This window comes from Rhea pennata, chromosome 17 (assembly GCF_028389875.1).
Source record: "Rhea pennata isolate bPtePen1 chromosome 17, bPtePen1.pri, whole genome shotgun sequence".
Lineage (NCBI taxonomy): Eukaryota > Metazoa > Chordata > Aves > Rheiformes > Rheidae > Rhea > Rhea pennata.
The window spans coordinates 11,149,360-11,174,027 of record NC_084679.1 but is presented as its reverse complement, the minus strand read 5'-3'; the positions used below and the strand labels follow the sequence as shown (position 1 = coordinate 11,174,027).

General features: G+C 38.8%; 1 protein-coding gene across 1 annotated transcript in view; it reads right to left on the bottom strand.

Moving 5' to 3' along the window:
* Nucleotides 1-2,416: 2,416 nt before the first annotated feature.
* The window catches only part of CABIN1 (calcineurin binding protein 1), a 123,123-nt gene continuing 100,871 nt past the window's right edge, over nucleotides 2,417-24,668 (bottom strand). Inside the window, exons 34-37 of the mRNA XM_062590094.1 lie at nucleotides 18,492-18,786; nucleotides 6,340-6,504; nucleotides 4,291-4,517; nucleotides 2,417-3,807 (exon numbers count right to left, since the gene is read on the bottom strand). Coding sequence (XP_062446078.1) covers nucleotides 3,664-3,807; nucleotides 4,291-4,517; nucleotides 6,340-6,504; nucleotides 18,492-18,786 — 831 coding nt within the window. The 3' untranslated portion in view covers nucleotides 2,417-3,663. The remainder of the gene's footprint in view (nucleotides 3,808-4,290; nucleotides 4,518-6,339; nucleotides 6,505-18,491; nucleotides 18,787-24,668) is intronic.

Here is a 24,668-nt window from a genome sequence, read left to right as displayed (position 1 = left end):
AAGCTACAAGGGAGAGATACAGGAAGCAGTTAATAAAAAAACCTGCTTTTGCTGAGGTCATCTGTCAATACGGAAAATAGTTTCTAACAACACAGAACAATATATTCAAATCTTCTGCTGGGTTTTCTAGCTCCAGAACTGTAGAAAAATGACGTCCAAATTGGATATTTGGCAATCTGAGTTGGATCAAGTGGCATCTGAGCTGGAAATTTGGCAAATATGTTTAAAGCTCTTTCCTATCTTAGAGCAGTAAGGATGATATAAAATACCATCTTTTAATAAATTTTTCTCTGCACATGCAAATTTACTTCAGGCACCTGACACTCCTCTCCCTATAGCTTCATAGGCAAAAAAAAAAAAAAAAAAAAAAAAAAAAAAAAAAAAAAAATCCACCCAAATAACATATATAGAGAAGCAATATACTTCAGTAGCTACCATTTATTCATCTGGCACAATATTACAATGAAATCTGGGAACACAGAGATTTCAGAAGCAATGGTAACCCAGTAAATCCTGAAGACCAGATGCCTTATTTATATTTGCTATGCAACTCTGAAACGGGACAGTTGATGATTTCAACCTTGTCTATTCTGGGATTTCAAGGTGTTATGGCTATATTTAGGACAAAAAGCAAAGAAATTGCAGCAAGTAAAATCAGAGCTAATTCGGTTTTACCATAAGCTTTTTCTTTTTTTTCTTTTTTTTTTTTAATTGTGTAAAACTATACTGTCAGGCTTCAAAGGAGTAAATACTTCTGTTCACGCAGTTGAAGCTCCTGCTCCAGGAACCTGCAGGGATGGTGCTCCAGACAACCAGCGATCCTGGCACCTTCTCCCCAGAATACAGTTCCCTGAATCAAACAACGACTATGTAAACTGTACTCACCAAGAGAGGATTTCCCACACGGGAAAGACGAACGGGTCCTTCGGCAGAGATCAGCAGTAATACTCATCATGGATGGTGGCCCACAACTGAGCAATACAGTGTGTGGCCACTAGCAAAAGAGCAGGATTTGAAGGTGGTGGTCCAGGTAAACTCATCAGTCTCGGTACCTTTCTCAGCTTGAAAAATAAAAAGTCCTCGAGCTACCTGAGAGCATCATAGAAATGAAAGATCACAGATAAAAAGCAGGAAAAAACAGTTAGGCCTTTTGAAAATGAAAACCAAGTTACACAGTTTTATAGTTTGAAGATTTAAATGAGTTCAGAGTAGATCAACAATGTTCATCTCACTTTTCTCATTGGAACAGTTTTTCTCACAGGAACAGTTTTTCTCACTGTGGTAATTTTCTTTAAGCAGTAAAAAACAAAGCCTTCTCAAAAAACAAAGCCTGGGAATTGAAGAAGGATCAAGATTAGGCATTTTAGCAAGCACTGGAGGAAAAAAAATTGCAAAATGCCTAGTTTCAAGGAGACCTCAAGAAGAATAAAGGAAAACAACAATTTTCAGTGGTCAGATTCCATTAAGAAGTAGTCTGTGTTTTTAAATACGAGGCCCAGACTAACATTAATGAAGATTTTCAATGTTTCAAAACTATACTAAAAACAGTCCAAAAAAATCAAATCAAATGCTCAGTTTGCATGCCACATACCTGTGTTAAATTTTGGACCAAAGAATTTATAGGTGATCTTAAAGTTAGCCATACACTTAAGAATATTTATTAGCCAAAAAGCCTAAACAGGCTACGCTACTTAAGGGAAAAAGCACTAATTAAAACTACATCCTCCAAGAATGTTTAGCACTGAAGTTCATTTTTTAATTGTGTTACATTTTCATTAGAAGCTGATTTCCTTTTTGTCTTTCCTGTGCTATCTTCTAAAAATAAAGATCGCTACTTTTATTTTCCAGAGCTATATGAGCCTGTTTCCAGTCAATGCCTATACAGTATGCTATGCATTGTATTTACAGTAACTTACACCAAATGAGCAAACACTGAAAACATTTTACTACTGAAAATATACATTTGCTTTCACCTCTCACTTACCCTGACCTTCTCCATGTATCACTTGCATGCTGCTCATCCATCACATGCAGTAAGTGAACAAGTTACATGAACAATCGCTACTACACCCACGATGGATGTGTTCACTCATTCACAAATTACATTTTGTTCAGAATGAACAACATGGAGTACAAGAACAAACTTACAAGACAAAGTTTGATGTGGCTTCTTTTTATGCAGGGCCCGTTTGTATCTCAGTGCAAACCAGGAGCATGTGTGCTTGGAAGTACTGGCTGGCCAGGCTCTGGGTCATGTAAGATCAAAGCCATTTCAAGAGTTTTGGAAGTCTTTAGAAAAGGATTATTTTTTTTCCCCTCCTCTAAAACCCTCTTACCCAGGAAATAAAAGGAAGGGAACAGTGGTACACTTTCCAGAACCACAGCATCTTGACCTCTCAAATCAACAGAGACAACAGTAAGTACATTTCAACTTTATTAGAAAAAAACAAAAGTTTATACAAAGTTCTGCATTTCACAGAAAACCACCTCCCCCCAAACACAAGGAAATCCAACATGACAAGCTGTATGCATTTTTTTATCATATACATATATATATGTGTGTGTGTGTGTGTGTGCGCATGTATTTGAGTGTGCGCGCATGTTTGTGTGTATATATATATATATATAGCATGACATGGACTTTTTTTTTTCCTATGGTTTGCATTCATTATTTTACAAAGTTAACATTCAGTAGAAAAAAAGATTTTTGTTACCATTATTTTCTCATATAAATAACTGTGAGCAGTCCCTCTTCAGATAGTTAAAAAAACACCTTTTTGTGTCATTCTGTAAAAAACAGACATTACTGAAATGGTACTGAAATCTTAAGGTTTTTTTCAATACCGCCATAAAAATATCTAGTCCTCAATTCAAAATGCTTGTCCAAGGCATTATAAGAGAAAGGACTGTAAGACATTTCTGGAAAGTTCAGTTATTTAAGCCAACATTCAGGTAGATAATTTTTGCTGGACCTCATACATATGAGTGAAATGAGCACAAATGGGAGGCCAACCTCTCTGTCTGCCTGGAAAACCTGCTTCTTTGCCTTCTGTCACCTAGTCAAATTTTAACAAGGCATCCAGCTGTGCCACAGAGCTGACAGACTTTCAGCTCTTCCTTTTCACCCTGAACCAAAGCCACAGACTTCCTGATGCAACTGAAAAGTCTACCAGTTCAGCAAACTTTTACTCCGTTCACCTTAAATGGAGTTGCTGGCCTAATCATGGCATGGCTAGACAGAAATTAGGCTCTAGAAGGAAAACTTAACCAGGAAAATGAAAGACAACTAAAAGGTAGAAAAATGCTATAGAAAAAAAGCCACCCGACTGGCTCCCAAGGCTCTGGTTTGAAGCAGGAACAGTAGAGATGCAAGTTGCAGCTCAAATCATTCTTGTATTTGCAGAAGTTAAAGGTGACAACATGGTCCAAATGAATTAACTGCCTGGTAAACAATCATTTTTTTCTGTCAAGCACCATGATGGGGAGAATGGCGAAGATTTTGAAGGCAATACAAGCAGTAGTTGTGAGAAAGTAATGGAAGTGAGGAACACAATGATGTAGACTAAATGGAGAATAATGCCAACGAAGATGTTTCGCCTGCCAGAGATGCCGGCAACAAGAAGAATGGTTATATGGTTGGTGTTGATGATGGCCAAAATTCATTCATATGTCCATGTAGTCATCATCTTCATCAGTATCACTTTCCAGTGAGGACTCCTGGCTTGAGGTCTCTAAGATTTCCAAAGCTGGCTGACAAAGGCTCTCCTTCTTTACATTCGCTGCAGACTGAGCAGACAAAATAGCAGACTGATCCCAAAAAGAGAGAGAGAAAATATATTGCTAAATAGTCAGGATAAATCTGTGGTCACAGGGATAAAAACCAACTGGCTGCTATTCCTTCACATTCATAAGTCCTCTTATTTCTGTAAGTATATGACATCCTAATGTGAAACAACATAGCATTTACCAGTAGGCTTCCCCACAGTTAAAATTCTAGCAGCTCCCACTAACATAAGATTTGCAATTCTTGCACTGCTTCCCTCACCCATTTTTGTAACTCTTTCTAATCCCCTCAGGCAAGAGGCTGGGACAGCTGTGATTTCATCCACAGCCAGTATTTCACTAGTCCTTAAAAAATTACTCCTGCTAGCATCTCCTTCAATTACTTATGCAATCCCTGGTTATGACCTGGGGACAGGAAGAGTTGGTCCTTTCACATAAGAATTTTATTGAGGGGAGAATTAAGATAAAAACAATCATCTAAAAAAGTTAGTGTTTCCCTTTCATTACCTTTAATTTTTGCTTGGTCTCTTCTGAAATGCTGCCCTTTGGAGAAAGGAGGGTGGGAGTGGGTGGAGTGACAGTGATCTCAGGTGGAAATTTGGTGATAGATGAAGGTATGAAAAGCTTTGGCATGTTGGGCAGAATGCGAGTTTTTACACGGGTGCCATCTGTCTTGCTCTGCTGACTTCCCAAAGTCTGTGAACTGGAGCTGAGCTCAGGCTTGGAACTGGAGACTAAAGAGAAAATAAAAAAAAAAAATGTTAGGAAGCTATCTATGATTTCAGATGTCGAAGGAAGGGAAACAGTTGATTGTTAGGCCTATGGCTGGCTTAAAAGGTCTTTCTTCAAGCTTTGCTTTAATTAAGCCTCAAGAGTCTACAGTGAAAATTGGAAACTGGTTGTAATTTTTAAAAATCTTATTGGACAGCAGAAACTCAGCCTGTCCATGCCAAACAGGACAAACGACAGTGTAGCCTTGACCCACTTACATCTAGTTAGAAGGCTACTGCAAACATTCACTTGTTTCAGACCCAATCATCTTATCGTGGCATTCTCTAACGCTTGCCACTAAGTAATGCAACAAATAAAGTTGCTTACTTTTATCACATGAGGCTTTTTTAAACTTCCTCCTCTATAGTATCATCTTTTCTCATTTTTGAGATGTCAGCTCCTACTTCCTATCCATTCAGATTGTCAAGCTTCCCCAGCCATGTTTGATTTTCAAACAAGATCATGGTGCTTTCCACTAGAGGAACCCCACAGTTCCATAGCTGTCCTCACAAGTTAAAAAATATATATGGAAACACCTGTCAAAATTATCTCATTGTTCTCTGCTATACTGCCGTAAAAATCTCCTTTTGTTGTGAAGTCCAAAAGAAGCAGCAAGATGCTGGGTGTGCTCACGACACTTTCTACCACCATTTAGCACTGTCACATCATCTCTTTGTTCTTCACTTCTAGTGCATGAAGCAAAGAGGGACCTGGCCCTTCCTCAGATGCTATCACATTACAAAGTAGTATGTACATGCAACGATAATCAGTACAGGACAACATTTTTACATTCAAAACTGAGACTCCATTAACAGAGTTTTATTAATAATGCTGCTTCATGTACAGTCAGAAATATTTAATATTTAATTCTATGAATTAAAACACCAGAGTCTATCTCAGATTGATAATAATGATAATAATTCATATATTTTTTTTTCAGATTCAGTCTTGTCAAGTCTCAATAACATTATCCACTCTCTTGCAAGTTTCTGAGACTGACAGGACTACTTAATGGCAGCAAAATAAAATGCCAGCTTCCTGATGCTATTTTGAAAAACCAAACAGTGGCAGAACTAACTACTAAAGGATGTAATATTGAATAGTATGTTTTCAGCAGTATATAAGAATGTAAGAATTGCCACACCAGCTGAGGCATGAATTTCCATAAGGTTCTGTGACCCATCTCCAAGTGCAGCCAATCATTTCAGAGTAGAGTGCCAGGAATGTTGCAGTAATCAGATACAGGACAATCTGCTTCTCACAAAAAATGACAGATACACACAAGCAAGAATATCTATCTAGAGTATGTCCTCCTAAAATACCATGTTTTATTTTTTTTCCAGTTAAAATACCACCTCTACTTTTCTTGGGAAGGAGGCAGAGGAGAAATAGAAAGCTTTAACAATTGTAAGGCTAGGCATTACGTTAACCTGACTTAGTACGAATATTGCAAAAAATCGTTTCCTTCTGCTAAATATTCCAATATTGTTTATAAGAAGCACAGACTATAGCACGATAGCTAGGTACTGGCTAGGTTTTGTTTGGCTTTGCTGCTGTGGTATTTAGTATGAGTCATACACCCAAAAGAATAACCATTAAGGGACTACAAGGCACTTCTCCAAGAAGCTGGGACATTGCCAGGCATGCCTGTAAACTCTGGAACACTTGAGTGAAAGGAAGGCAGAGAAGCTGAGGATTATGCATCACAGTTATCCAAGTCTCTACATATTGATACTCATTTAACCACTAATTTCCAGAATTATAAGCAGCGTAGAAGTTCCTTACGTTGGGTAGAAACAGGTCCTGAGCTTGTGCTGGTCACCGATTCCACTTGCCAGCACACAGGCTCTGGTGATGGTGCAACTGTAGCCATTTTCATCTGCTGACAAAGTCGTGACTCTTGCTGCTGAAATCCAAGCCCCTCCAAAGGCACTTCAAGCTCTTCTTCCTCTTTATTAATGAAAAAAAAAATTCACAGATTAAGAGGTATCCTGATCCCCTTCCTAAGCCTCAGTCCTTCTGTTGTCTAACCAAGTGGAAAATTTTTTTTTTCCTTTAAAAACACAGTTTTGGTGTCATCAATTCAAATTCCTGAAAAAAATCAAGTTGCATTTAAAAAGCTGAGCAAAGAATTCTGGTGCATGACATTTTGTTATCTTCACACAACTGCAAGAAACAAATACATCCAACTAACCATTAACCTTCGCAGACCTGAGGGTTGAAACACCCGTCACCCAGGCAGAGCAAAAACTATTATCCTTAATAAGGAGCCAGCTGCAGTCCAGACATCTCACTGATCTGCAACCGCAGATATATACTGTATTGAAGAGCAGCTTACTGGTAGGTAAGATTAATTACTGTGAACATCCAGTTACAGGACCAGATCCTGTTTAACATAACTAATATGAAGTTATACTAAATGCTCATTTTTCACTGATATGCCTCCTGTACCCCTATAAATACATGAACTAATCTAAAATTCCTACCTTCTGCCATTCTAGGATCTGGAATGATTCTAACTCAGAATTCTAGTGTGTGTTCAATCTCTTAATTCTATATCATCTGTATTTACTTTTAAATTAATGCAATGTTAAACCAGTTTTATTCACATTGTGCTGCATATTGTACATAAGAGAAGTAATTTTCACTGAACTACTGTGAGCTGCTAATGACAACCCTTTCTGGGAGGGCAGACAGGAATAGCTGCTAGCCTTCCAAGGCCACGGACACATGAACAAGTTCTTATTTTCCAATAAAATGAAGATATTCTTCAAAAAACAAAGGACTATATATGCTGATTTGAATTAACTTATATTTATACAGAGTAAGGTGTGCACAGGCAACTATCACAGATCGGCTGATGCATTGTGAATTCATAATCTAAACTGCTCTAGAATTTTTCATATGTCCCTGCTCTAAATCAGTTTAGGATTTTGAGAGCCTAACTTCTTAAAAAGGAATTATTTTTCAACTTTTATCATGAGAAAAATACTTTTTTCTCCAGAATTGTTGAAAAAAACAATTCTCCATCATCTTCATCAATGTAGATAAGAACTGGGAATTTACAACGATAATGATCTCTTGGCCAGGAGTCCTCTTTGCAGAACACATTGAAGACCACCTTACGGCTTAACAATGTGGCAAACGTCAAAGATGCAACTCTTTTAATGAATTACATTTTCTAGAGTTTGCGAACAATTTGTACAAAAAATGTTTACCAAAGGGGTTGCAAGTAAGTTCTTTCAGCCACTGATTTTCATAGGTAAAGAAAAAAACACCATTATCTAAACTGGTAGCTGATAGGCAATACAAGCCTGAGAACAAATGAGTTCGCTTGCAGAGAATTCTCCAACGCTCCCAGAAAAGGAAAGGTCACGCACAGATCACAGCAGCCTCTGTTCTGCATTGATTCAAGTATTAAGCACGAAATAGGACGGTCTAAGAGGTATGACTGTAGTTCCCGTCCTCAGCCCTCTCCTGCAAATTTCTCTATAGACTTTAAAATACAGCACTGGAAATATGATGATAATTGTTGAATTTATACACGCATTGTATAAATAGACCAAATCAACTCAAAAACATCACAGAAGGAAATACTTAAACTACAGGAAGCTGGACTAGGAAAATCATAATTCGTTGCTTCTCTGTTTAATAAAGAGCAGAGAGCTGAAGCAGCATTGTGTGTATTGCTGCCCTTTACACCGGACACCCGTATGGGTTAACCACACGCTGGTAGAGCACAAGAGACTGGGTACAAGGCAGGCTCAGCCCTAAGGTGCCCTAGAGCCCATACGCACACCTCCCATCACACTGCCAGCTTCTGACAACGAGCTGCTGCCTAAACCCAGAGGACTTCCATAACCAAATAGCCACAAGACACACTTTCAATTAAAAGATAGAAAGAAACATCATATCAACATCTGAAAAAAGCAAGATGACAATGACAATTTCAGAAGATTACGCTGCCAGACGGCCGAAAAGTCAATGTCCATCTAACTTTCTTTAACACTTCAGACTCGCAGTCTTAAAAATCTTGGTGAGTACTAACTTATTCACTTATTTATTCATTTATCAACTAAGAATACAAAACAAATTGATTTCAGTAGATATAACTCTAACCAGAAATGAATTGTAAATCCCATAGGCTTAACTATACTGTTAGCTGAGACAGACTGTATGCAACTGTTAAATTGTATTAGGGACTTAACAGTTCACCATTCAGAATAAGAGCTCAGATTTGTATTACTGTCCAAGGATAAAGCTCTACCTCTTATGCTGATTATTACCTTTACTTAATTATAAGACATACCATTGCTTAAGTGGATTTGCTGTACCTTATTTCTGAATTATGCCATCCATCCCCATACTGATAAAAGCTCTTCTGAGCTGTTGATCCCTAGCCAAATGCTACAAGACTGATATATGTCAACATCCTTTTAGCAGTAGTCAGCATGCTCATACATCTCCATCTTCCATACCATGCTCTGTTTGTTTTTATTAGTTCTGTAGATCTAGTTTTGTAGTGTAATAAAATTAGATCTCATTTCAATAAAATTATGTGTCAGCTGGTTTCCATATAAAAGTGAATGGAAATGAAAGGGCAAAAATTTGGCACACTAAACGTGCATTTCTATTCCTATACTTTTGGGAACAACACTTGTTAATATTATATTAGACTGTATCTTTCAGTACATGAGAATCAAGTACCACTGTCTGCTAATCAGTGCCTTGCTGTCAGAGGTGTTAAATACACAGTGATTCAAATCTACTCTTTGAGTGGGTCAACCTAATTTATTCTTTTGTGACTGTGCAATTTTGGCTTTTTGTAATAGTCACTTGGGAGTGGCATTATTTTAAAGTTTAAAATTAAGCTAATAACCAAATTATTTTTAAAAATCCTTGAAAATAACAAGAATTGGTTGTTTCAGGTGTATGTATCTCATAATTTGTACTAATGTTACTTTAATATACTTTAATATTGTTATCACATCTTTTTTTCCTTTTAGACAAAAAGGGCAAAAGACAGAAGAATAATCAAGAAGAAACACACATTTGGATTTCCTATAATCTAAAACAGATTTCTGAAGGGAGTATCTTGATATTTGTCCTGTGGAAGACACTGTTACAGCCCTGAGCACAATGTCCCAGATTTTCTAATAAAAACTTTCCCCAGGGAGGTAAAGACTCCACCAACTCATGAGCCACAATATTCTGCCCAAGAGCACAAGCAAACAAGTACAGCACCTTCTGAAGGTGTTCGGAAGCTCACATTTAATCTCAGTTAACAAATCTCTTGCTAATACACAGTACTTGCACTGTTCTGGCAGGTTTTCAAACATTAGCTCTACAAATCCAGCTTAAAATAAAAACAGTTTCTAAAGACGTAAGCTGCAACAGCCACTTGCCTCCAGGCTGAAGACGGGACAGGTCCTGTACTCTGGAGAGCCATTCAGCACTCTCGCCTTAGAGCACAACACACCAGTATTAAGCGTATAGAAAAAAACACAGATTTGCAAGGCATATTTATATTGAAAAGTTCATGTGCAATTGAGCACATGCTAAATTCTAAGAATTCCTTTTAGCCTTCCCCTTCCCAACAACTCTCTGAATATACACAATATAGTATACCCATAGAAAGAGGCACGTCATACCTTTCAACATCTCCCTGCTTTAGTGAGGAAGAAACAAGCTGAAAACAATTCAATGCAACAACCTACTCCAGCTTTCCTCTCCAACCTCTTTCCACTTGTTGCCAGGGTAACCAGTGTTTGCAGATGCCTATAGCGAGCGCCGGGGTTCATGACTTCATCACAGTTAATATTCTCTCTCATTCGCTCCCTTTCTACACAGAATACACTAGATACAGATTATCCACACACTATAAACACGCATATTATGCAACTGCAGCAGTGCCTCTTACACTAACGACGCAATTTCCTTCGCCGCTCTGACGCGTACGCAGTGAAAAAGAACACCCGCAAAAACGTGCACTTGCAGGTGCGGAGAAAGTTGACAAGCAGCAGGACGGTACCCAGCTGCTCCGCTCCCTCGGCACAGCGGGCTCTGCCCTCCGGTTTCCTTCACTGTCATGTGCACGGAGATGCTAACATCACAACGTTATAAAACATTTCAGCTGGAATTTTGAAAAATTCTTTTGTCATTCACTAAGCCTATTACATGACAACTGAAAACACAAGCCCCAAAAATGTGTCTGGCACCTGGAAAAAATGCTTTCCAAATGCTAGCGGTGGGAGGGGGGCAGCTTGAAGTACTAAAGCACAGATACATTAAAGGATATAAGCAACTTAGAGTTCATTGCACAAAATATGATTTCATTATAGGGATAAGGAAGAAACTGGGCTTGGACATCCAGAACAGAGTACTACCAGGATTTCAGAAGTGTATGCCTGGAGAAGCAAACAGACAACAGCTTCAAGTGCTTAAATAAAGCACTTGCCCCGCTCGCCTTCATCCCTCTGTAAAATACTTCCCCTGCAGTTGCGCATGTCAAAGAAAATGCCTGAAAATACATTAATACAGTTTAACAGTTCCGTTCCACCTCGCCTTCAAAACACTTCAAAAGAGTAAGGGCCGAATTGTGTGCACCTGCAGACGCTAGGAAATACTTACTTTACCAGTCCCAATAATAACTGGTTTACTTTATATTGTAATGGCTACATAGAGCACCCGAAGTTGTGCACTGAACTCATTGCTACTAATTCACCATATGAGGCAGGTGTTATTATTTCATTCTTTGCTCATGGTGATGGAAATGGCTCTGATCCTTTGCTCTGTGCCACAACGGAGCAAGTATCTTACCACATTTCCAAAGAAAAGTGCTAGTGTGTAAACTCTTCTGTATTCTACCTGCCTTGTGCTCCAGTGTGCTGGGAAGTAACACTTTTTTTTTTTTTTTTTTCCTCCAAAGAGCAGCTGGAAAGCTATGTATGGAAAGCCTGAGTTTGAAGGAGCTCAGAGTTTCCTCATCCACTCTGCTATCCAGTCAGTGGAAAGACAGCTCTGGAGCACGGGCTGGTCCAGCTGAACACAGGTCAGCTAAGGATGCTGGTCTATAGAAATAGTGAGGGCATCAGCCCTCAGACTGTCCCTGCCAGGAGGTACTGCCTCGCAGCAGGCAGCAAGGCTAGTTAGTCGATTAAGGAATGCAGTAGGTATATGTAGAACCTTTCCTTACACATTTTCTTTCTCCAGATTCATTTTAAGTATCTTGCCATGAAGTCACAGCAGTGTAAACAATTATTTGACAAGAAATGCCACATTCAGGAAATTAGATTCAATGCTAACACACAAAGCCATTTGCTAAAAACTCAGCACAAGAATAATTTTGGAGGTGAGAGGCTGTGGAACACAACTCCCATGGCCCACTACAATGAAAGAAATTCAACATGGTGAACAGAAGTTTGCACTGTAATGACACAGCATTTCTTTCTAGGGTCCTACAAAGTGCACACAACTGTATGAGACATACCTCAAACCATCTCCAAATGCTGAGGTCAGCTGAACAACACATCAGTGCTACTAAAATTTGAAATAGGTGGCTGCACTAAAAGTGTTTCCTGGAAATAGCGCCTGGCCCATGCTAATTCCTCAGTTAGTTGTGCCCATTCTAGCAGTGCCCACAAACATTTCTTGCCATTATCACGATTCCTAGAGAAGATGCAGACAGCACAAAGGTACCTACATGTTGACACACATGTAGGTAAAGAAAAGCCCTAAAACAGAGTACTTCCACACCAATTTTCTCTTTCCTTTTTTTTTGTTAAACTTCGATTGCCCCCCCCCCCAAAAAAAAAAATCTACGGGCTTAGACCAAAAGAACAAGTTTGGTATTCAACCACACACTTTCAAGTGGCATTTTAAAAATACAGATAACTGATATTTACGTCTTAATGCCTGAATCAGCAAAAGCACATCATTTGGAGAGTATCACGTAGTAATACTAGAATATAGCAACAGTTTCTCATTTGTGGTCTACTGCTTGTGAATTTTATGCACTAGCTATCTGCTGAAAGCTGCAAGATCCTTCCTTCTCTAACAGTATTTCATTCTCCTTTGACCTGAGAACCAATTAAGCACAGTACAAATTAGCAAAAAGCAGCTGTTAGAACAGCATGGGTTTTGTTGTTTTCTTTTAAGAGATTTCTCTGAAAACTTTGTAAATAATGTAATACCTGCAGGCTTTCAATTAGATCTCTCTCCAGTGTTCATTTGTGTATGAGTATATCTAAGTTTTATTCTGCTGGCAGTAATCTAAAACTAGAGAAACCGAAATATGCTGTAACAATATAACGCCACTACCGTGTTCTTTTATAAATCTGTGTGGTCTCCAGAAGAGGTGTTCCCTGAGGGCAAGGTGTGCCGTAGGCCAGGCATTCTCCAAAATTTCCAGGAGGATCTAAGGGTAGGCCAGGCTTGCAAGCCTCCTGGATCACAAACCCTGTCCAGCCCACAGACTTTTCATCACATCACCGGCTATAGTTTTGGAGCTGCTGTCAGTGTCCTACTTATTCTTATTGATTTAACATGGATGCACAAAAATAATGATAGTTTTAATTTTAAAGGATTTTGTGTGATGTTAGATTGAATACATAAAACACAAGAAACTTGAAGGGTAAAGGTCAGAAATAGACATTAAGCGTTCTGAAAAACTTTTCAGAAATGAATTTTTTGTACTAGCAAACTAAATCAGGCATACTCCCAAGAGAGGAGGAAAAGATGCGACTGGCTGATACTGTCTGAGCACAAGGCAAGAGGGATTTGAGAAGTCATTCACAAACAGGAAACCCCCTGCTGAAAATCAGTGGTGAAGTTGTTTTCAGAGTGCACTGACTGCAAAAAGTAAAAAGCTTCAAGAAAAATAAGGATCAGACAAGAAGTGAAAACACCAATGCCAACACAAAAGCCAGATGCAGCAAGAGGCTGGAGTAAAGACAGAGCTAGTTGAAGGCAGCCTAGTTTAATTCTATTAGCAACTTTGCAATCACTAACTGGTGGATAGGAGCCTCTACCCGAGAATGCAATAAAAGGCCTGAGCTTACAAGTTTTTAAAGATGAGATTTTAAAGGCCTGGAAAAACTCAGTCTTGGGAACTGTAGAACAAAGCTGTAGAAAACCAGCTTTGGTTTCAGTTTCCAGCTGTAGGAAAATTCAACATGGAAGAACAAGAAGAAAACATGAATGGAAAATTGTATACAAGTACACATGCAAACAGAGTCAAAGAACACACAAATTTGAAAGAGCACCCTTAAACTAAAACTTACTCCTCAAAGAGTTACAGGATGCCATGAATCTGAAGATATTGAGAAAGAAAAGATAGATCTTCCCCCCCCCCACCACCACCTTTTTTTGAGGTAAGCTGTAGAAATAAAAAAACTTCATGAAAAGCAAAAGGAATGCTAGATAACTGCTAAAAGAATGGTGCAATATGAAGGCTTGAATGAGGCCACAGACTTATAGTGAGTCTAATTTTTCTTTCAGCGTTTCAGCTTTTTAAACCATCTGTGGAGACCAACTGCACTAAGGCATGATTTTGACTTCAGCAGAAGAAAACCAAGACTAGACTGAGATCACAGTTAGGAGGGTTGAAAGTTACTTACTACTCTTAACAACTTAAAAAGTAACTGAAAGTTTGAATTCAATCCCATGGTTAAAATAAGGCATGGTGAAGAGGGGCAAATCCTGGGAGCAGTACTCTGAACTACGGGGCTCTGAAGATCAGAGTTTCATCTTTAGAAGTCTATGACGAACAAACTCAGAATACACAGATTGCTATGCAGCTAAACACAGCTAAACGCAGCTCAGCTGGTTAGAGCGTGGTGCTGCTAATGCCAAGGTCGTGGGTTCAATCCCCGGATGGGTTATGCTGAGGGTTGGACTAGATGACCTCCAGAGGTCCCTTCCAACCTTACCATTCCATGATTCTATGAAATAAAGATGGCAACCTGCAATCTCCACTATTTCACCTAGAGATGGAAAAAGGTATTGCAGATATCCACTGATGTTTGGATACCTAGAAAGTGCAAGGAATCAAGCGAACTTTCGTGCTATGCACTGTTTTAATAAGACGACAGATGCTGTCAATACAAAATTAGAGATCTGGCAAATTCTTTGCAATGCTTTCCTCCCCACCTCAACCTTCTGAGGACTTGGCTGCAACCTCAGAATGGGCATCACTTGTTGAAATAAACCCTACTACAGACTCCGGGGAGAAGATGCTCCTTACACCTCATGTAAAAGTGCTGGTATGAATCTAAAACCCAGCTAAATGCCATGTTTATACAACACTAATGAATGCTCAACACTCACCATTTCAAAATCCCCTCTGTTTTGAACATGTTTTTTAGGGAAACTATTGCTGCCCACACACTTAGACAAGTTAACCCCACTGCTCACAGTTACAACACTACCACTTACCCTTCCATGCAACCTTCCTCACCAGCATTTGTTTTTTTGCACTTCTGAAAGTCTAAAAGTTTTACAACTCATCTGTTGAAATATATTCACACCTTGACTTGTCCCGCTGTATCTAGATAATAAAACATTTGAAATTATAGACACATATTTCATAGTTTATGCGCTGCAGTATCCCTGTACACTGTGGAAAGAACTGCCTGTCTTCCTTAATTTTGAATTTCTAAATCAGGACACTTATTTCACTACCTCATCTCCCAATAATAGTCTGTTTTGTTTACTGCTAAGAGGCATTAAAATAAATTAATCTCAGTGAAGTATGAATTCTACGCATTGTTGGTCTCAGTAGTGGCTTGTTGAGTGAATGGTCTCATACTGTAGTAACTGTCAGCGTGCTGATAACAAGTTAGGGGGGAAAGTTATAAAGCAGAGAATTAACACTATGTTTGTTGCATTTGGATCACACTCACCTCTGTACATGGCCCTATCTCCCTCATGAAGGAAAGGGCCAGAGTGGTGGAGGCTTCTCACTTCCTTTGTGAAATGTGTCCTCACACACACAGCCATAAAGTGAGAGGGACAGTAAAGAGTCCAACAATTAAGAGATTTCCAACACCTGGAATAATAACCTTCTTTTCATACTGAAATGTCTGGACATTAAATGGACATGAATTTAATGGAGGAAAAGGAAAAAAAAAAAAAAAAAAAAAAGAAGAAGAAGAAGTGTTACTCTTCCACTCTGATTTTATATTCCAATCTGGAGAATTTTAAAAAATTTCAAAAGGGAAAAAAAAAGAAAAAAGGGGGGAAAAAAAAGAAAAAAGGGGGGAAAAAAAAAGAAAAAAGGTGGGGGAAAAAAAAAGAAAAAAGGGGGGGAAAAAAAAGAAAAAAGGGGGGGAAAAAAAGAAAAAAGGGGGGGAAAAAAGGAAAAAGGGGGGAAAAAAAGGAAAAAGGGGGGAAAAAAAGGAAAAAAGGGGGGAAAAAAGGAAAAAAGGGGGGAAAAAAGGAAAAAAGGGGGGAAAAAAGGAAAAAAGGGGGAAAAAAGAAAAAAGGGGGGAAAAAAGAAAAAAGGGGGGAAAAAAGAAAAAAGGGGGGAAAAAAGAAAAAAGGGGGGAAAAAAGAAAAAAGGGGGGAAAAAAAGAAAAAAGGGGGGAAAAAAAGAAAAAAAGGAAAAAAAAAAAGGGGGGGGGGGCACTGCAGCAATTGGCATCTGTCTCAGAGAAATGACCTGTCAGGTAGGTCCAAGAGTCAGAAAGCCAGATACAACACATGCGCTCAGCACTGGAATGAAAGCTCTGCAAAGAGCCTCTTGATCTTCAGACAGTTTCAGCGGAACAATTTTGGCAGTAAACCCTCCTGTCTCCCTCAACCAAGATGATGTATAGAAAGCAAAAAAGAAGAACGAACAATATGAAACTTCATAACCCCACAAAGCTTAGGAAGTCAAAAAATTCAAGCAAGTGTTCCAGCCACTGTAAGGTGGCCTGGGAAACTGCAGAAGCTCTTATCTGCATTGTCATTTCTATCTGTCTGCTTACTAAGTGCACACCAACTTTATAAACTAAAGGATTCATTTTTTCCCTCTGTTGTATAAGCACGGATTATTCCGCGTTGAACAAGCCTGCCAAGATACCTTGTGACACTGTGCAACTCCGTTCTTTAGCTTCATAAGGACAACAAACGTGGTTTACACGTTGACTTGGCCTTTCCGTTTGTATCATTACTCTGCTCTCCTCTTTCCTTTCCTCCCAAGACAATCTATCCATGGATTTGTGGGAAAGGAAAATGAGACTGTTACAATGCAACTACAAATACTGAATGTTAAATTTCAATTTCATCCTGTACTCAGAGGTTAGCCCACTGGGAAGTCTGATTTCTCCCTAGTTTGCTCCCTGTTGGTGATGCACTGAGGAGATTATATGCATTTAGATGCCAAGGCTGATTACTTAAGGAAATCGCATACCACAAGTGTATTGGTAAAAACTTTAGAAAGTCACAATACAAGATTACTGATATCAAAAATACTGATACTGAACAAAATATCCAGTCTAGATCACTGTCTGTTCATTACTATTATTATTTGTTATTAACAAGTCTTCCTAATCTGGGCAATATTTCCACTGTATCTTAATTTGTCACTTTTGACAATACCTGTATGTATGCAATTCATTCAAAACTTATCTGGACTCCTATGAATTTGTCTATGCATTTTATGAGCACAAAGTCAAGTTTGAAAACGGATTATAAGGTAAATGTTAATTTAAAAGAAATATCCTTACTGTGAAACTACAGTCTTGATTATCTGAAAGGAAGAGGGCTAATTTAAAATATTACTGAAAATTCTTCAAGTAATTAACAGGGAGGTAGCATGACCTGATTTCAGATGGTCGCTGGGGGTAACTGGGACTGTGTTAACTATGCATTTCAAACAATCATGCAGTAGGGACCGAATCAGCCTTGCAGATTTCCCCCAAGTTTGTGAGCAAATGGGATGAGGACAGGTAGCAGCAAGAGCTCTGTCAGACATTATTCCTGCCGAGGTTGCAAAAAAGTGCAGGCTACAGCAGGAGCTCTGGCATCTTAGTATGCGCAATGTCCCATAAATAAGCTCAACCATTTTCTCTAAGCACTCAAGGTAAGTCTGAAGTTGGGTTTAACCTTACTTCAAGTGCCAAAGTTAATCAGTATTGCCTTGCACAGTGATTTTGACTACTGCTAACATTGCCAGCCTGGCATGCCAGGAGTAAAAGACAACATTTTCATTTAACCCCTTCCTCATGCAGACAAACTGCATAGGACCGAGTACATAACACAGTCCTAAACAAAGCATGTGATCTTGATACAGAGTAAGTAATATTTGTTTTGCTTCTTCAATCCTCTCTGGACTCTAACCTCACCGATAACCATACTAGGACTATAAATAATTTATTTCCAATGCTCATGTTCTGCCAGATGCTTCTTTCCTCAAATCTGAAGCACAAAAGTGCTGATCTGCTAACTCTACCAGGCATGTAGAAGCTTGGAATTTTCACATTATGGATTGCCATACATATATACATGGTAGCAATATCTGTGTATCTAATCAGGTTAATCAGTCACCTATAAGTCAGATGTAGGCTGCCAATCAATTTATTGCAATTGCTATTTTTTAAAAAATAACATTCAAGCTATTTTAAAGAACTGTGTCTTTCATTCACTTGCAAAGAAAACAAAACAAACTTGTTTTTATACTAGTGGACTTAAAACACTATTTAAAACAAATTATTTTTATACTCCTATTCCATGATTTTACATGTAAGTTACATATGCAGTGGTCACCAGAATTCCTCTACCCTAGTAATTAAAATATGTATTAATTACACATATGTGCCTACCTCAGAGTTAAGAGGAAACCTTTTGAATGCAGTCTAGTGACCATAAAATGGTACAGAATCGGATCTTGGGCACTGACTCAAAATGTGGCCTTGGCAAGTGGATCAGAGAGGAACAATCTCCCCAAGACTTACCCCGTGCAAGATCACACATGCTGGGAGCAGTCTCTACATTTTGACTCCGGAGATGCTCAGTGTCCCTGTGCGACTCCTGGGATGGAGGTACTGAAGATGATGCTGAGGAGGAGGAGGATGAAGAGGAAGACGCTGGTTTGGGTTTGGAATGCAGGTCATTCAGTCTCAGCAGATTTTCAGGAGTCACAGTGTCTGGATTCACTGGGGTGGGATGCAGTGTAGCTGGTGTTACCGGGAAGAAGCTCTCTCTGTTGTCCCTTGTATGCTTTGGGGTTGTGGGTGTTTCTCCTGTGGACTAGGTAAAACAAAACAGGAGAGAACAACACAGTGAAAAAATATGCACCGATGATTCTGCATGTACTCCTTGCTTCAACAAAAACTGCAGGCAGTATCACTTTCTGTAGAGGGAAAATTATTTCTCTAAGGTGAATGTAAAATCAATCATTATTTTAAATAGAAAAAAAAACTTACTCTTTTACAGATTAAAATTATTTTTCTGTTCCTTACAATCTATTCATCAAACTAGTACTTGAGCATTTATTCATAATCACATTTACATTGCTTTATTTAGCAAATCTCTCACAACATAATTTACTTTCCTGAACTTTGTTATTAAACATCAATGACAAACTTCTATGAACAGGAAGAAATTTCTTTCATTTAAAAATATAGTGGTAAACTCTCAACCTAACTGAAAGATCAGTAGGCTCTTTAGGAGCATTTGCAAATTATTAAAAGAAATTATTCTTAGCAGGATGATGCGAGAAGAAATGAAGAAAACAAAGAAAAATATATCTGCTTGCAAAATAAAGACCAGTCTAACCCCCAAGTCATTAGTTCCCAATAACTGCAGATTGGAGTAACACTTATGTCCTACCTGGAACAACATTCTGGAAGATTTGTTGCCTCTATAGAAGAAACTGTAGTACCAAAAGCCCCACACTTCTCTAAAGCCAGAGCTAAGAATTTAATGCAGTGCTGTTAATTGTATAACCAGAAGGTGGAAGAGTGATATAAATTCTCCGAAGCAGGGAACAAAAGCAAACATAAAAGAAGTATCTTCTCTATAATTTTTATCAGCAATCAAATATAGTATTTTTGCTTTTAAGGCCAGAGGATGCATTCATTCACACTCCCTACAGTCTTCATTAATGAAGACGTATTGTAAAATATGCGGTTGAACAGAATCTTAACTGCTTAATTGTGTCTCCTCTCTGAACATGAAGAAAGTCATTTCAGCCACGGTGACAGAGTATGAATGTCTGCAACAGAAAAAGGAGCTCTGCTGTCAAATGTAAAATCAAAATGGGCCCTAATGTCCTAGAGGACTAAAGACTTATTACAATCCAAGAACAATCAGTTGACCTTCACTGAGAGAACGGAGAAAACTGCAGCTGGAGAAATTCCACATTTAAAATTCAGAGGTGGAAAGCATACAAAGACTTTTTTTCTCATTATAATTAGTGGAATGTAATTTTAAAGTTCCAGTATTTCATTAATCAATCTCAAATACAAAAAGCGTATGATTAAAACATGTAAGGTTTTGTGTGCATGCAAAAAAAAAACAAAAAAAACAAAAAACAAACAAAAAAAAAACAAAAAAAAGCAGCCATATGCATAGTAATTGCCACACTGGATCAAATAATGTCTCTTCTGCTTCTGGAAACAGCAAATTTCTGATGTTTAAAGCATCAGTTCCAAAACTAAAGGTCTCAAGACTTCCAAATGAGATCCCAAGCCTGAGGGAAATTAAACTGCAGAAGAAAGCCTTAAGCCAGAAATGAGATCACCAGAGGAAATGTTTTCAGCTGCGATTTGGAGGGAAAACTTTTCACACCCATGCACTTCATTAACTCACCTAACACATAATGCAGAACCTAAATTTTCTGTACTTGTATTGTAATCATTTTTTTTTCCCAATAGAAATATATGAAGGTACCACTAGTTAATTACTCTTCATTAAAAATAATAATAAAATGTATCTATCAAACTGCACATCTATAAAAGTGCACCAGAGACAGAAACAGGATAGTTGGAAAGCAAATCAGCAAGGCAGGGGAAGGACATGCGATTCAGAAGAGAACGATTAGTGAGAGAAGGAGCACGTGGGGGAACCATAGCATCACAGAGTAATTCCTGCTGGAAGGGACCTCTGGAGGTCTCTAGTCCAACTTCCATGCTCAAAGCAGAGCTTCAAAGTTAGATTGGGTTACTCAGGGCCCATGTCCAGTCCCATTCCATGGATGTAGATTCCACAGCCTCTCTGGGCCCCTGTTCTAGCACTTTACCACCTCCACAGTGAACATATTTTTCCTTTTATCCTCTCCAAATTTCTCTTGCTGCAGCTTGTAACTGGTGCCTCTCCTCCTTTCACTGTGCAGCTCTGAGACAGTCTGGTTCCCTCTTCTCTACTGAAGACAGCAATTCAATCCCCCTGCTCTCCCTTAGTCTTCTCTTCTCCAGAATGAAGCAACCCAGCTCTCTCAGATCTCATTGCCATAAGGGCACACTATTGATCCACATTCAACTTTTCGCCCCCCAGGACCTCCAGCTCCTTTCTGGCAGAGCCGCTCCCCAGCCAGTCCTGGTGCACAGAGGTTATTCTGTCGCAGGTACAGGGCTCCAAATTTACCTTTGCTTCATGTCATGTGGTTCCTGTCAATCCAATCCTCCAGCTTATTCTAGCTCCTCTAAATGGCAGCCCTGCTCTCCAACATATTGGCCAGGCCCTCCAAGTTGGTGTCACTCATGAACTTGCTATGGATTCACTCCATCCCATCATCCAGGGTGTCAGAGAAGATGATGCTGTAGTATTAATCCCTGAGGAATGCCACTTGTAACTGGCTTGTACTTAGATTTCCAGCAGTCAGCCATCACACTTTGAGCTTAATGGTCAGTTATTCTTTCAGCCACTTTTCTGTCCATCCATCTAGTCAGTATCTCCATAATTTGGCTACAAAGATGCTACGGGAGACTATGTTAAAAGCCCCACTAAAATCAAGGTAAACAACTCTTTGCCTTGTCCACAAAGCCAATTATTTTATCTTAGAAGGTAATGAGGTTGTTCAAGCACAGTCTGTCCTTGGTATATCCATGCCTGCTGCTCCCAAACACCAGTTTGTTTCTCATGTTTCTGGAAATGGTTACCAGGGGGGTCTTCCTCCATAATCTTCCAAGTGACTGAGGTGAGACCGACCAGTTGGCAGTAATCCCCTTGGGTTTTAGGGGTGTGGTTGGTTGCCTGTTTTGAAGATGAGTCATTTTCTAGTCATTAATGATCTCTCCTGATCACTAAAAAATGGTAAAGGCAGCTTTGCAATCAGCCAGCTCCTGTGGCAATGACCTTGGCTTGTTCAGGGAACTGTTAGGCAAGAAGATCCTGTGGGAGGCTGCCTTGAAGGACAGAGGAGCTGAGGAAAATTGCTTGATCTTTGGGGACAGCCTCCTCAAAGCACAAAACCAAACCATTCAGACGTGCTTTAAAACGCGTAGGCATGGCAGGAGACCATCAATTATCACATCCCTGACCCATTCTTCTTTATTTGCAAATAGCAGCTGCATCAGCAAACCTCCTCCAGTCAGCACATCCAGCACAAAAACCACCCCTGAACTCTTCTGGATTGCTTTTGCCCTGCTATATTGCTTTTACAGAAGATACTGGGATGCTCCTAAGTTTCACCTCTCTGAACAAACAAATGAATGATTGAGAGAAAAAAAAAAGAAAGAAAAGAAAGGACCTCTTAGTAAAAAGTGGCCCATTCATACATCCAGATGCCAACACCAAATTTAATTAGATAATGGTCAGCAGTGACAAATGTTGAAAACAGGAAGGCCTTCTTACAATTTATAGATGACTTTGTACAAAGGGAGAAAAGGAGAGAAGTGTTGACTGAAATATTCCTTACTGATATACACAGATGGAACCAAATTCATATTTAATTGCTCTTAAAATAACGGTGCTAAATCTGGGATAAAAAAACCCACAATTTTTATTTTTAATTGGTTCCTTCAGGTGAAGCTGTAATTTAAGAAAGACTTTTTTTGAGGAAAACCCTGCCTGCCTCATAAAGAGGCTACTTTAGTACCTTAGGTAAAAGCATAACGTTTTTAATTGCACAAAAGAATAACGCTGAAACTAATCTAAACTAATCCAATGTTTCTGCTTAGTAAAACTATGACTAAAATTCCTCACATGCATTGGAAAAAACAGTGACAATCAAAGATGATTTTCATATTTATGGCTTTAAAGAGAACTTTCCAAATGTAACCTGGTAAAGAGCTGTCTAAGGATTCAAGAAAAAGACAGATCCAACCCTATTAAACATACAGATCCTGACAGGAGAAAGAAAAGCTCTCAATGACTTTCTTTTCTGGAAAGAGTGGGTGGAGGTAGAAAAAAAGGGAACGGAAAATTTTCTTCAAATAGGAGTCAAAGCATGAAGATCCATGGCTACTGTATATTCTGCTATGTCATTGCCCTTGCAAAAGGGATTTAAAACTCCTTGGTATGTTTACTGGATTCAGAAACTGGAGAAAACTCAAAAGTTATAAAGGAAAAGCTAAGAGGAGCATCAGTGTGAAACACACATTCCTTCTGCAAAAACAATTTGCTTCTTAACGTAAAGGGAAGAATTGCAGCACCTCTGGATCAGTCGGCAATGCTACTCACAAAGCCCACGTTAGAGCAATTCCATTAACCGTAATGCTCATCAAGACTTATGGGCCACATTTTTATCATCATTCAGGTGACTGCTTCCAGGAAAATACTGAACTCTCTAACACCTCATTTGAGAAATAAACGCAGAAAGATTCATTAGAGAAAGTCCTGGATTTGCCAGAATCACTTTATGTTCATCTATTTCTACTGCTATATCAGCAGTAAGGCACTATAAAGGCTTGATTATTTTCCCCAAACATCTAATAGGAAACTGAGAAGCAGTGACAATCCTTCACCAGTGTTTTATGTGGTTTCTCATGAGGAGATTTTTTTTAATTTTTACTTTGTTGCGGTACTGAGTCAAAACTCCGAAAATCCGCCTTCTCCCCATCCAACGCACCTCACTACATAAAGCTTCTCAGTTATCACCACTGCATTTGAAATACAGTAGCTTTACTATGAACTGGCCTTAGCCACCGAGAAGAAAGGACTCTTTTCTTACGTTGATGGCGATGCCACTCATAGAACAAGTGTGTACAAGTAAAACAGGATGAAAACTCATTTATCTGTCGTCCTCCTCATATCTTTTGGTTGAAACTACATGTTCATCCAGTAGAGACAGACCTTCTTCTAGATTTCTGAAAACAAGATGAACTACTGAAGAGAGGTATATACAGTACTATTTTCGTCTCAACTACTATACTTCCAAAGTGTAGGGAATAATCATTCAGTTATCGGTACGTGTTGAATGTTATGTAAAATAAATGGTGAAAAAAACAGTCCATTACTTTCATAAATATCCAGTATCTCATCTGTTATTCTTTAAAAAACCTAGAAAAAAGAAGTGCTATGGAGTTTGTATAAAGCTAAAATTTAAGTGAATAATTAGCATGCATGCTCGTGTAGATTATATGTATTAGACAGAAATATCACAAAGGGGTCCAAAGCAGTTTCCTTATTTGCTTGAACCTTGACTATTTCAGCATACTCTTCCTCTCAAAGAGATCACTCAGCTTCACAGCTGCTATAGACAAACTCTTCTCATATTGATGTAAAGAAAAGGAAAGAATAGGTTGGAAAGTAGGCAGTGGGATAGCCTTTCATTAAGAAAAGTAGTAAAAATGTAAGAAATTTCTAACAGAGGTTAGTGGGGGGGGGGGGAAATAGCTTCCTATAGGCACTTCAGTAAAGAGACTACAACAGGGAAAAGAAACTGAGCATTAAGACAAAACATAGGAAAATTTTACTCCATAGACTCTATCTGTGAAGTTATAAGCCAGATAACTAAACTAAGACTTTTCTTTTACCTTCTTTATTGTTGTTTTCAAATGCTTTTAAAATATTTTGAAAAGCAAAGAAACTCTACAGGAACTGGACCAATACTGCTTCTGGGTGAGTTTGCTGCCCTGCAGCTACAGGAGACAGTAACCATCAAATGTTCCAGAGAAAGGAAAGCCAGAGTCTTCCCAAAAGAAGTTTCCTAATGAAACAGACTGGCAATGCAACTGCCACATAAATAT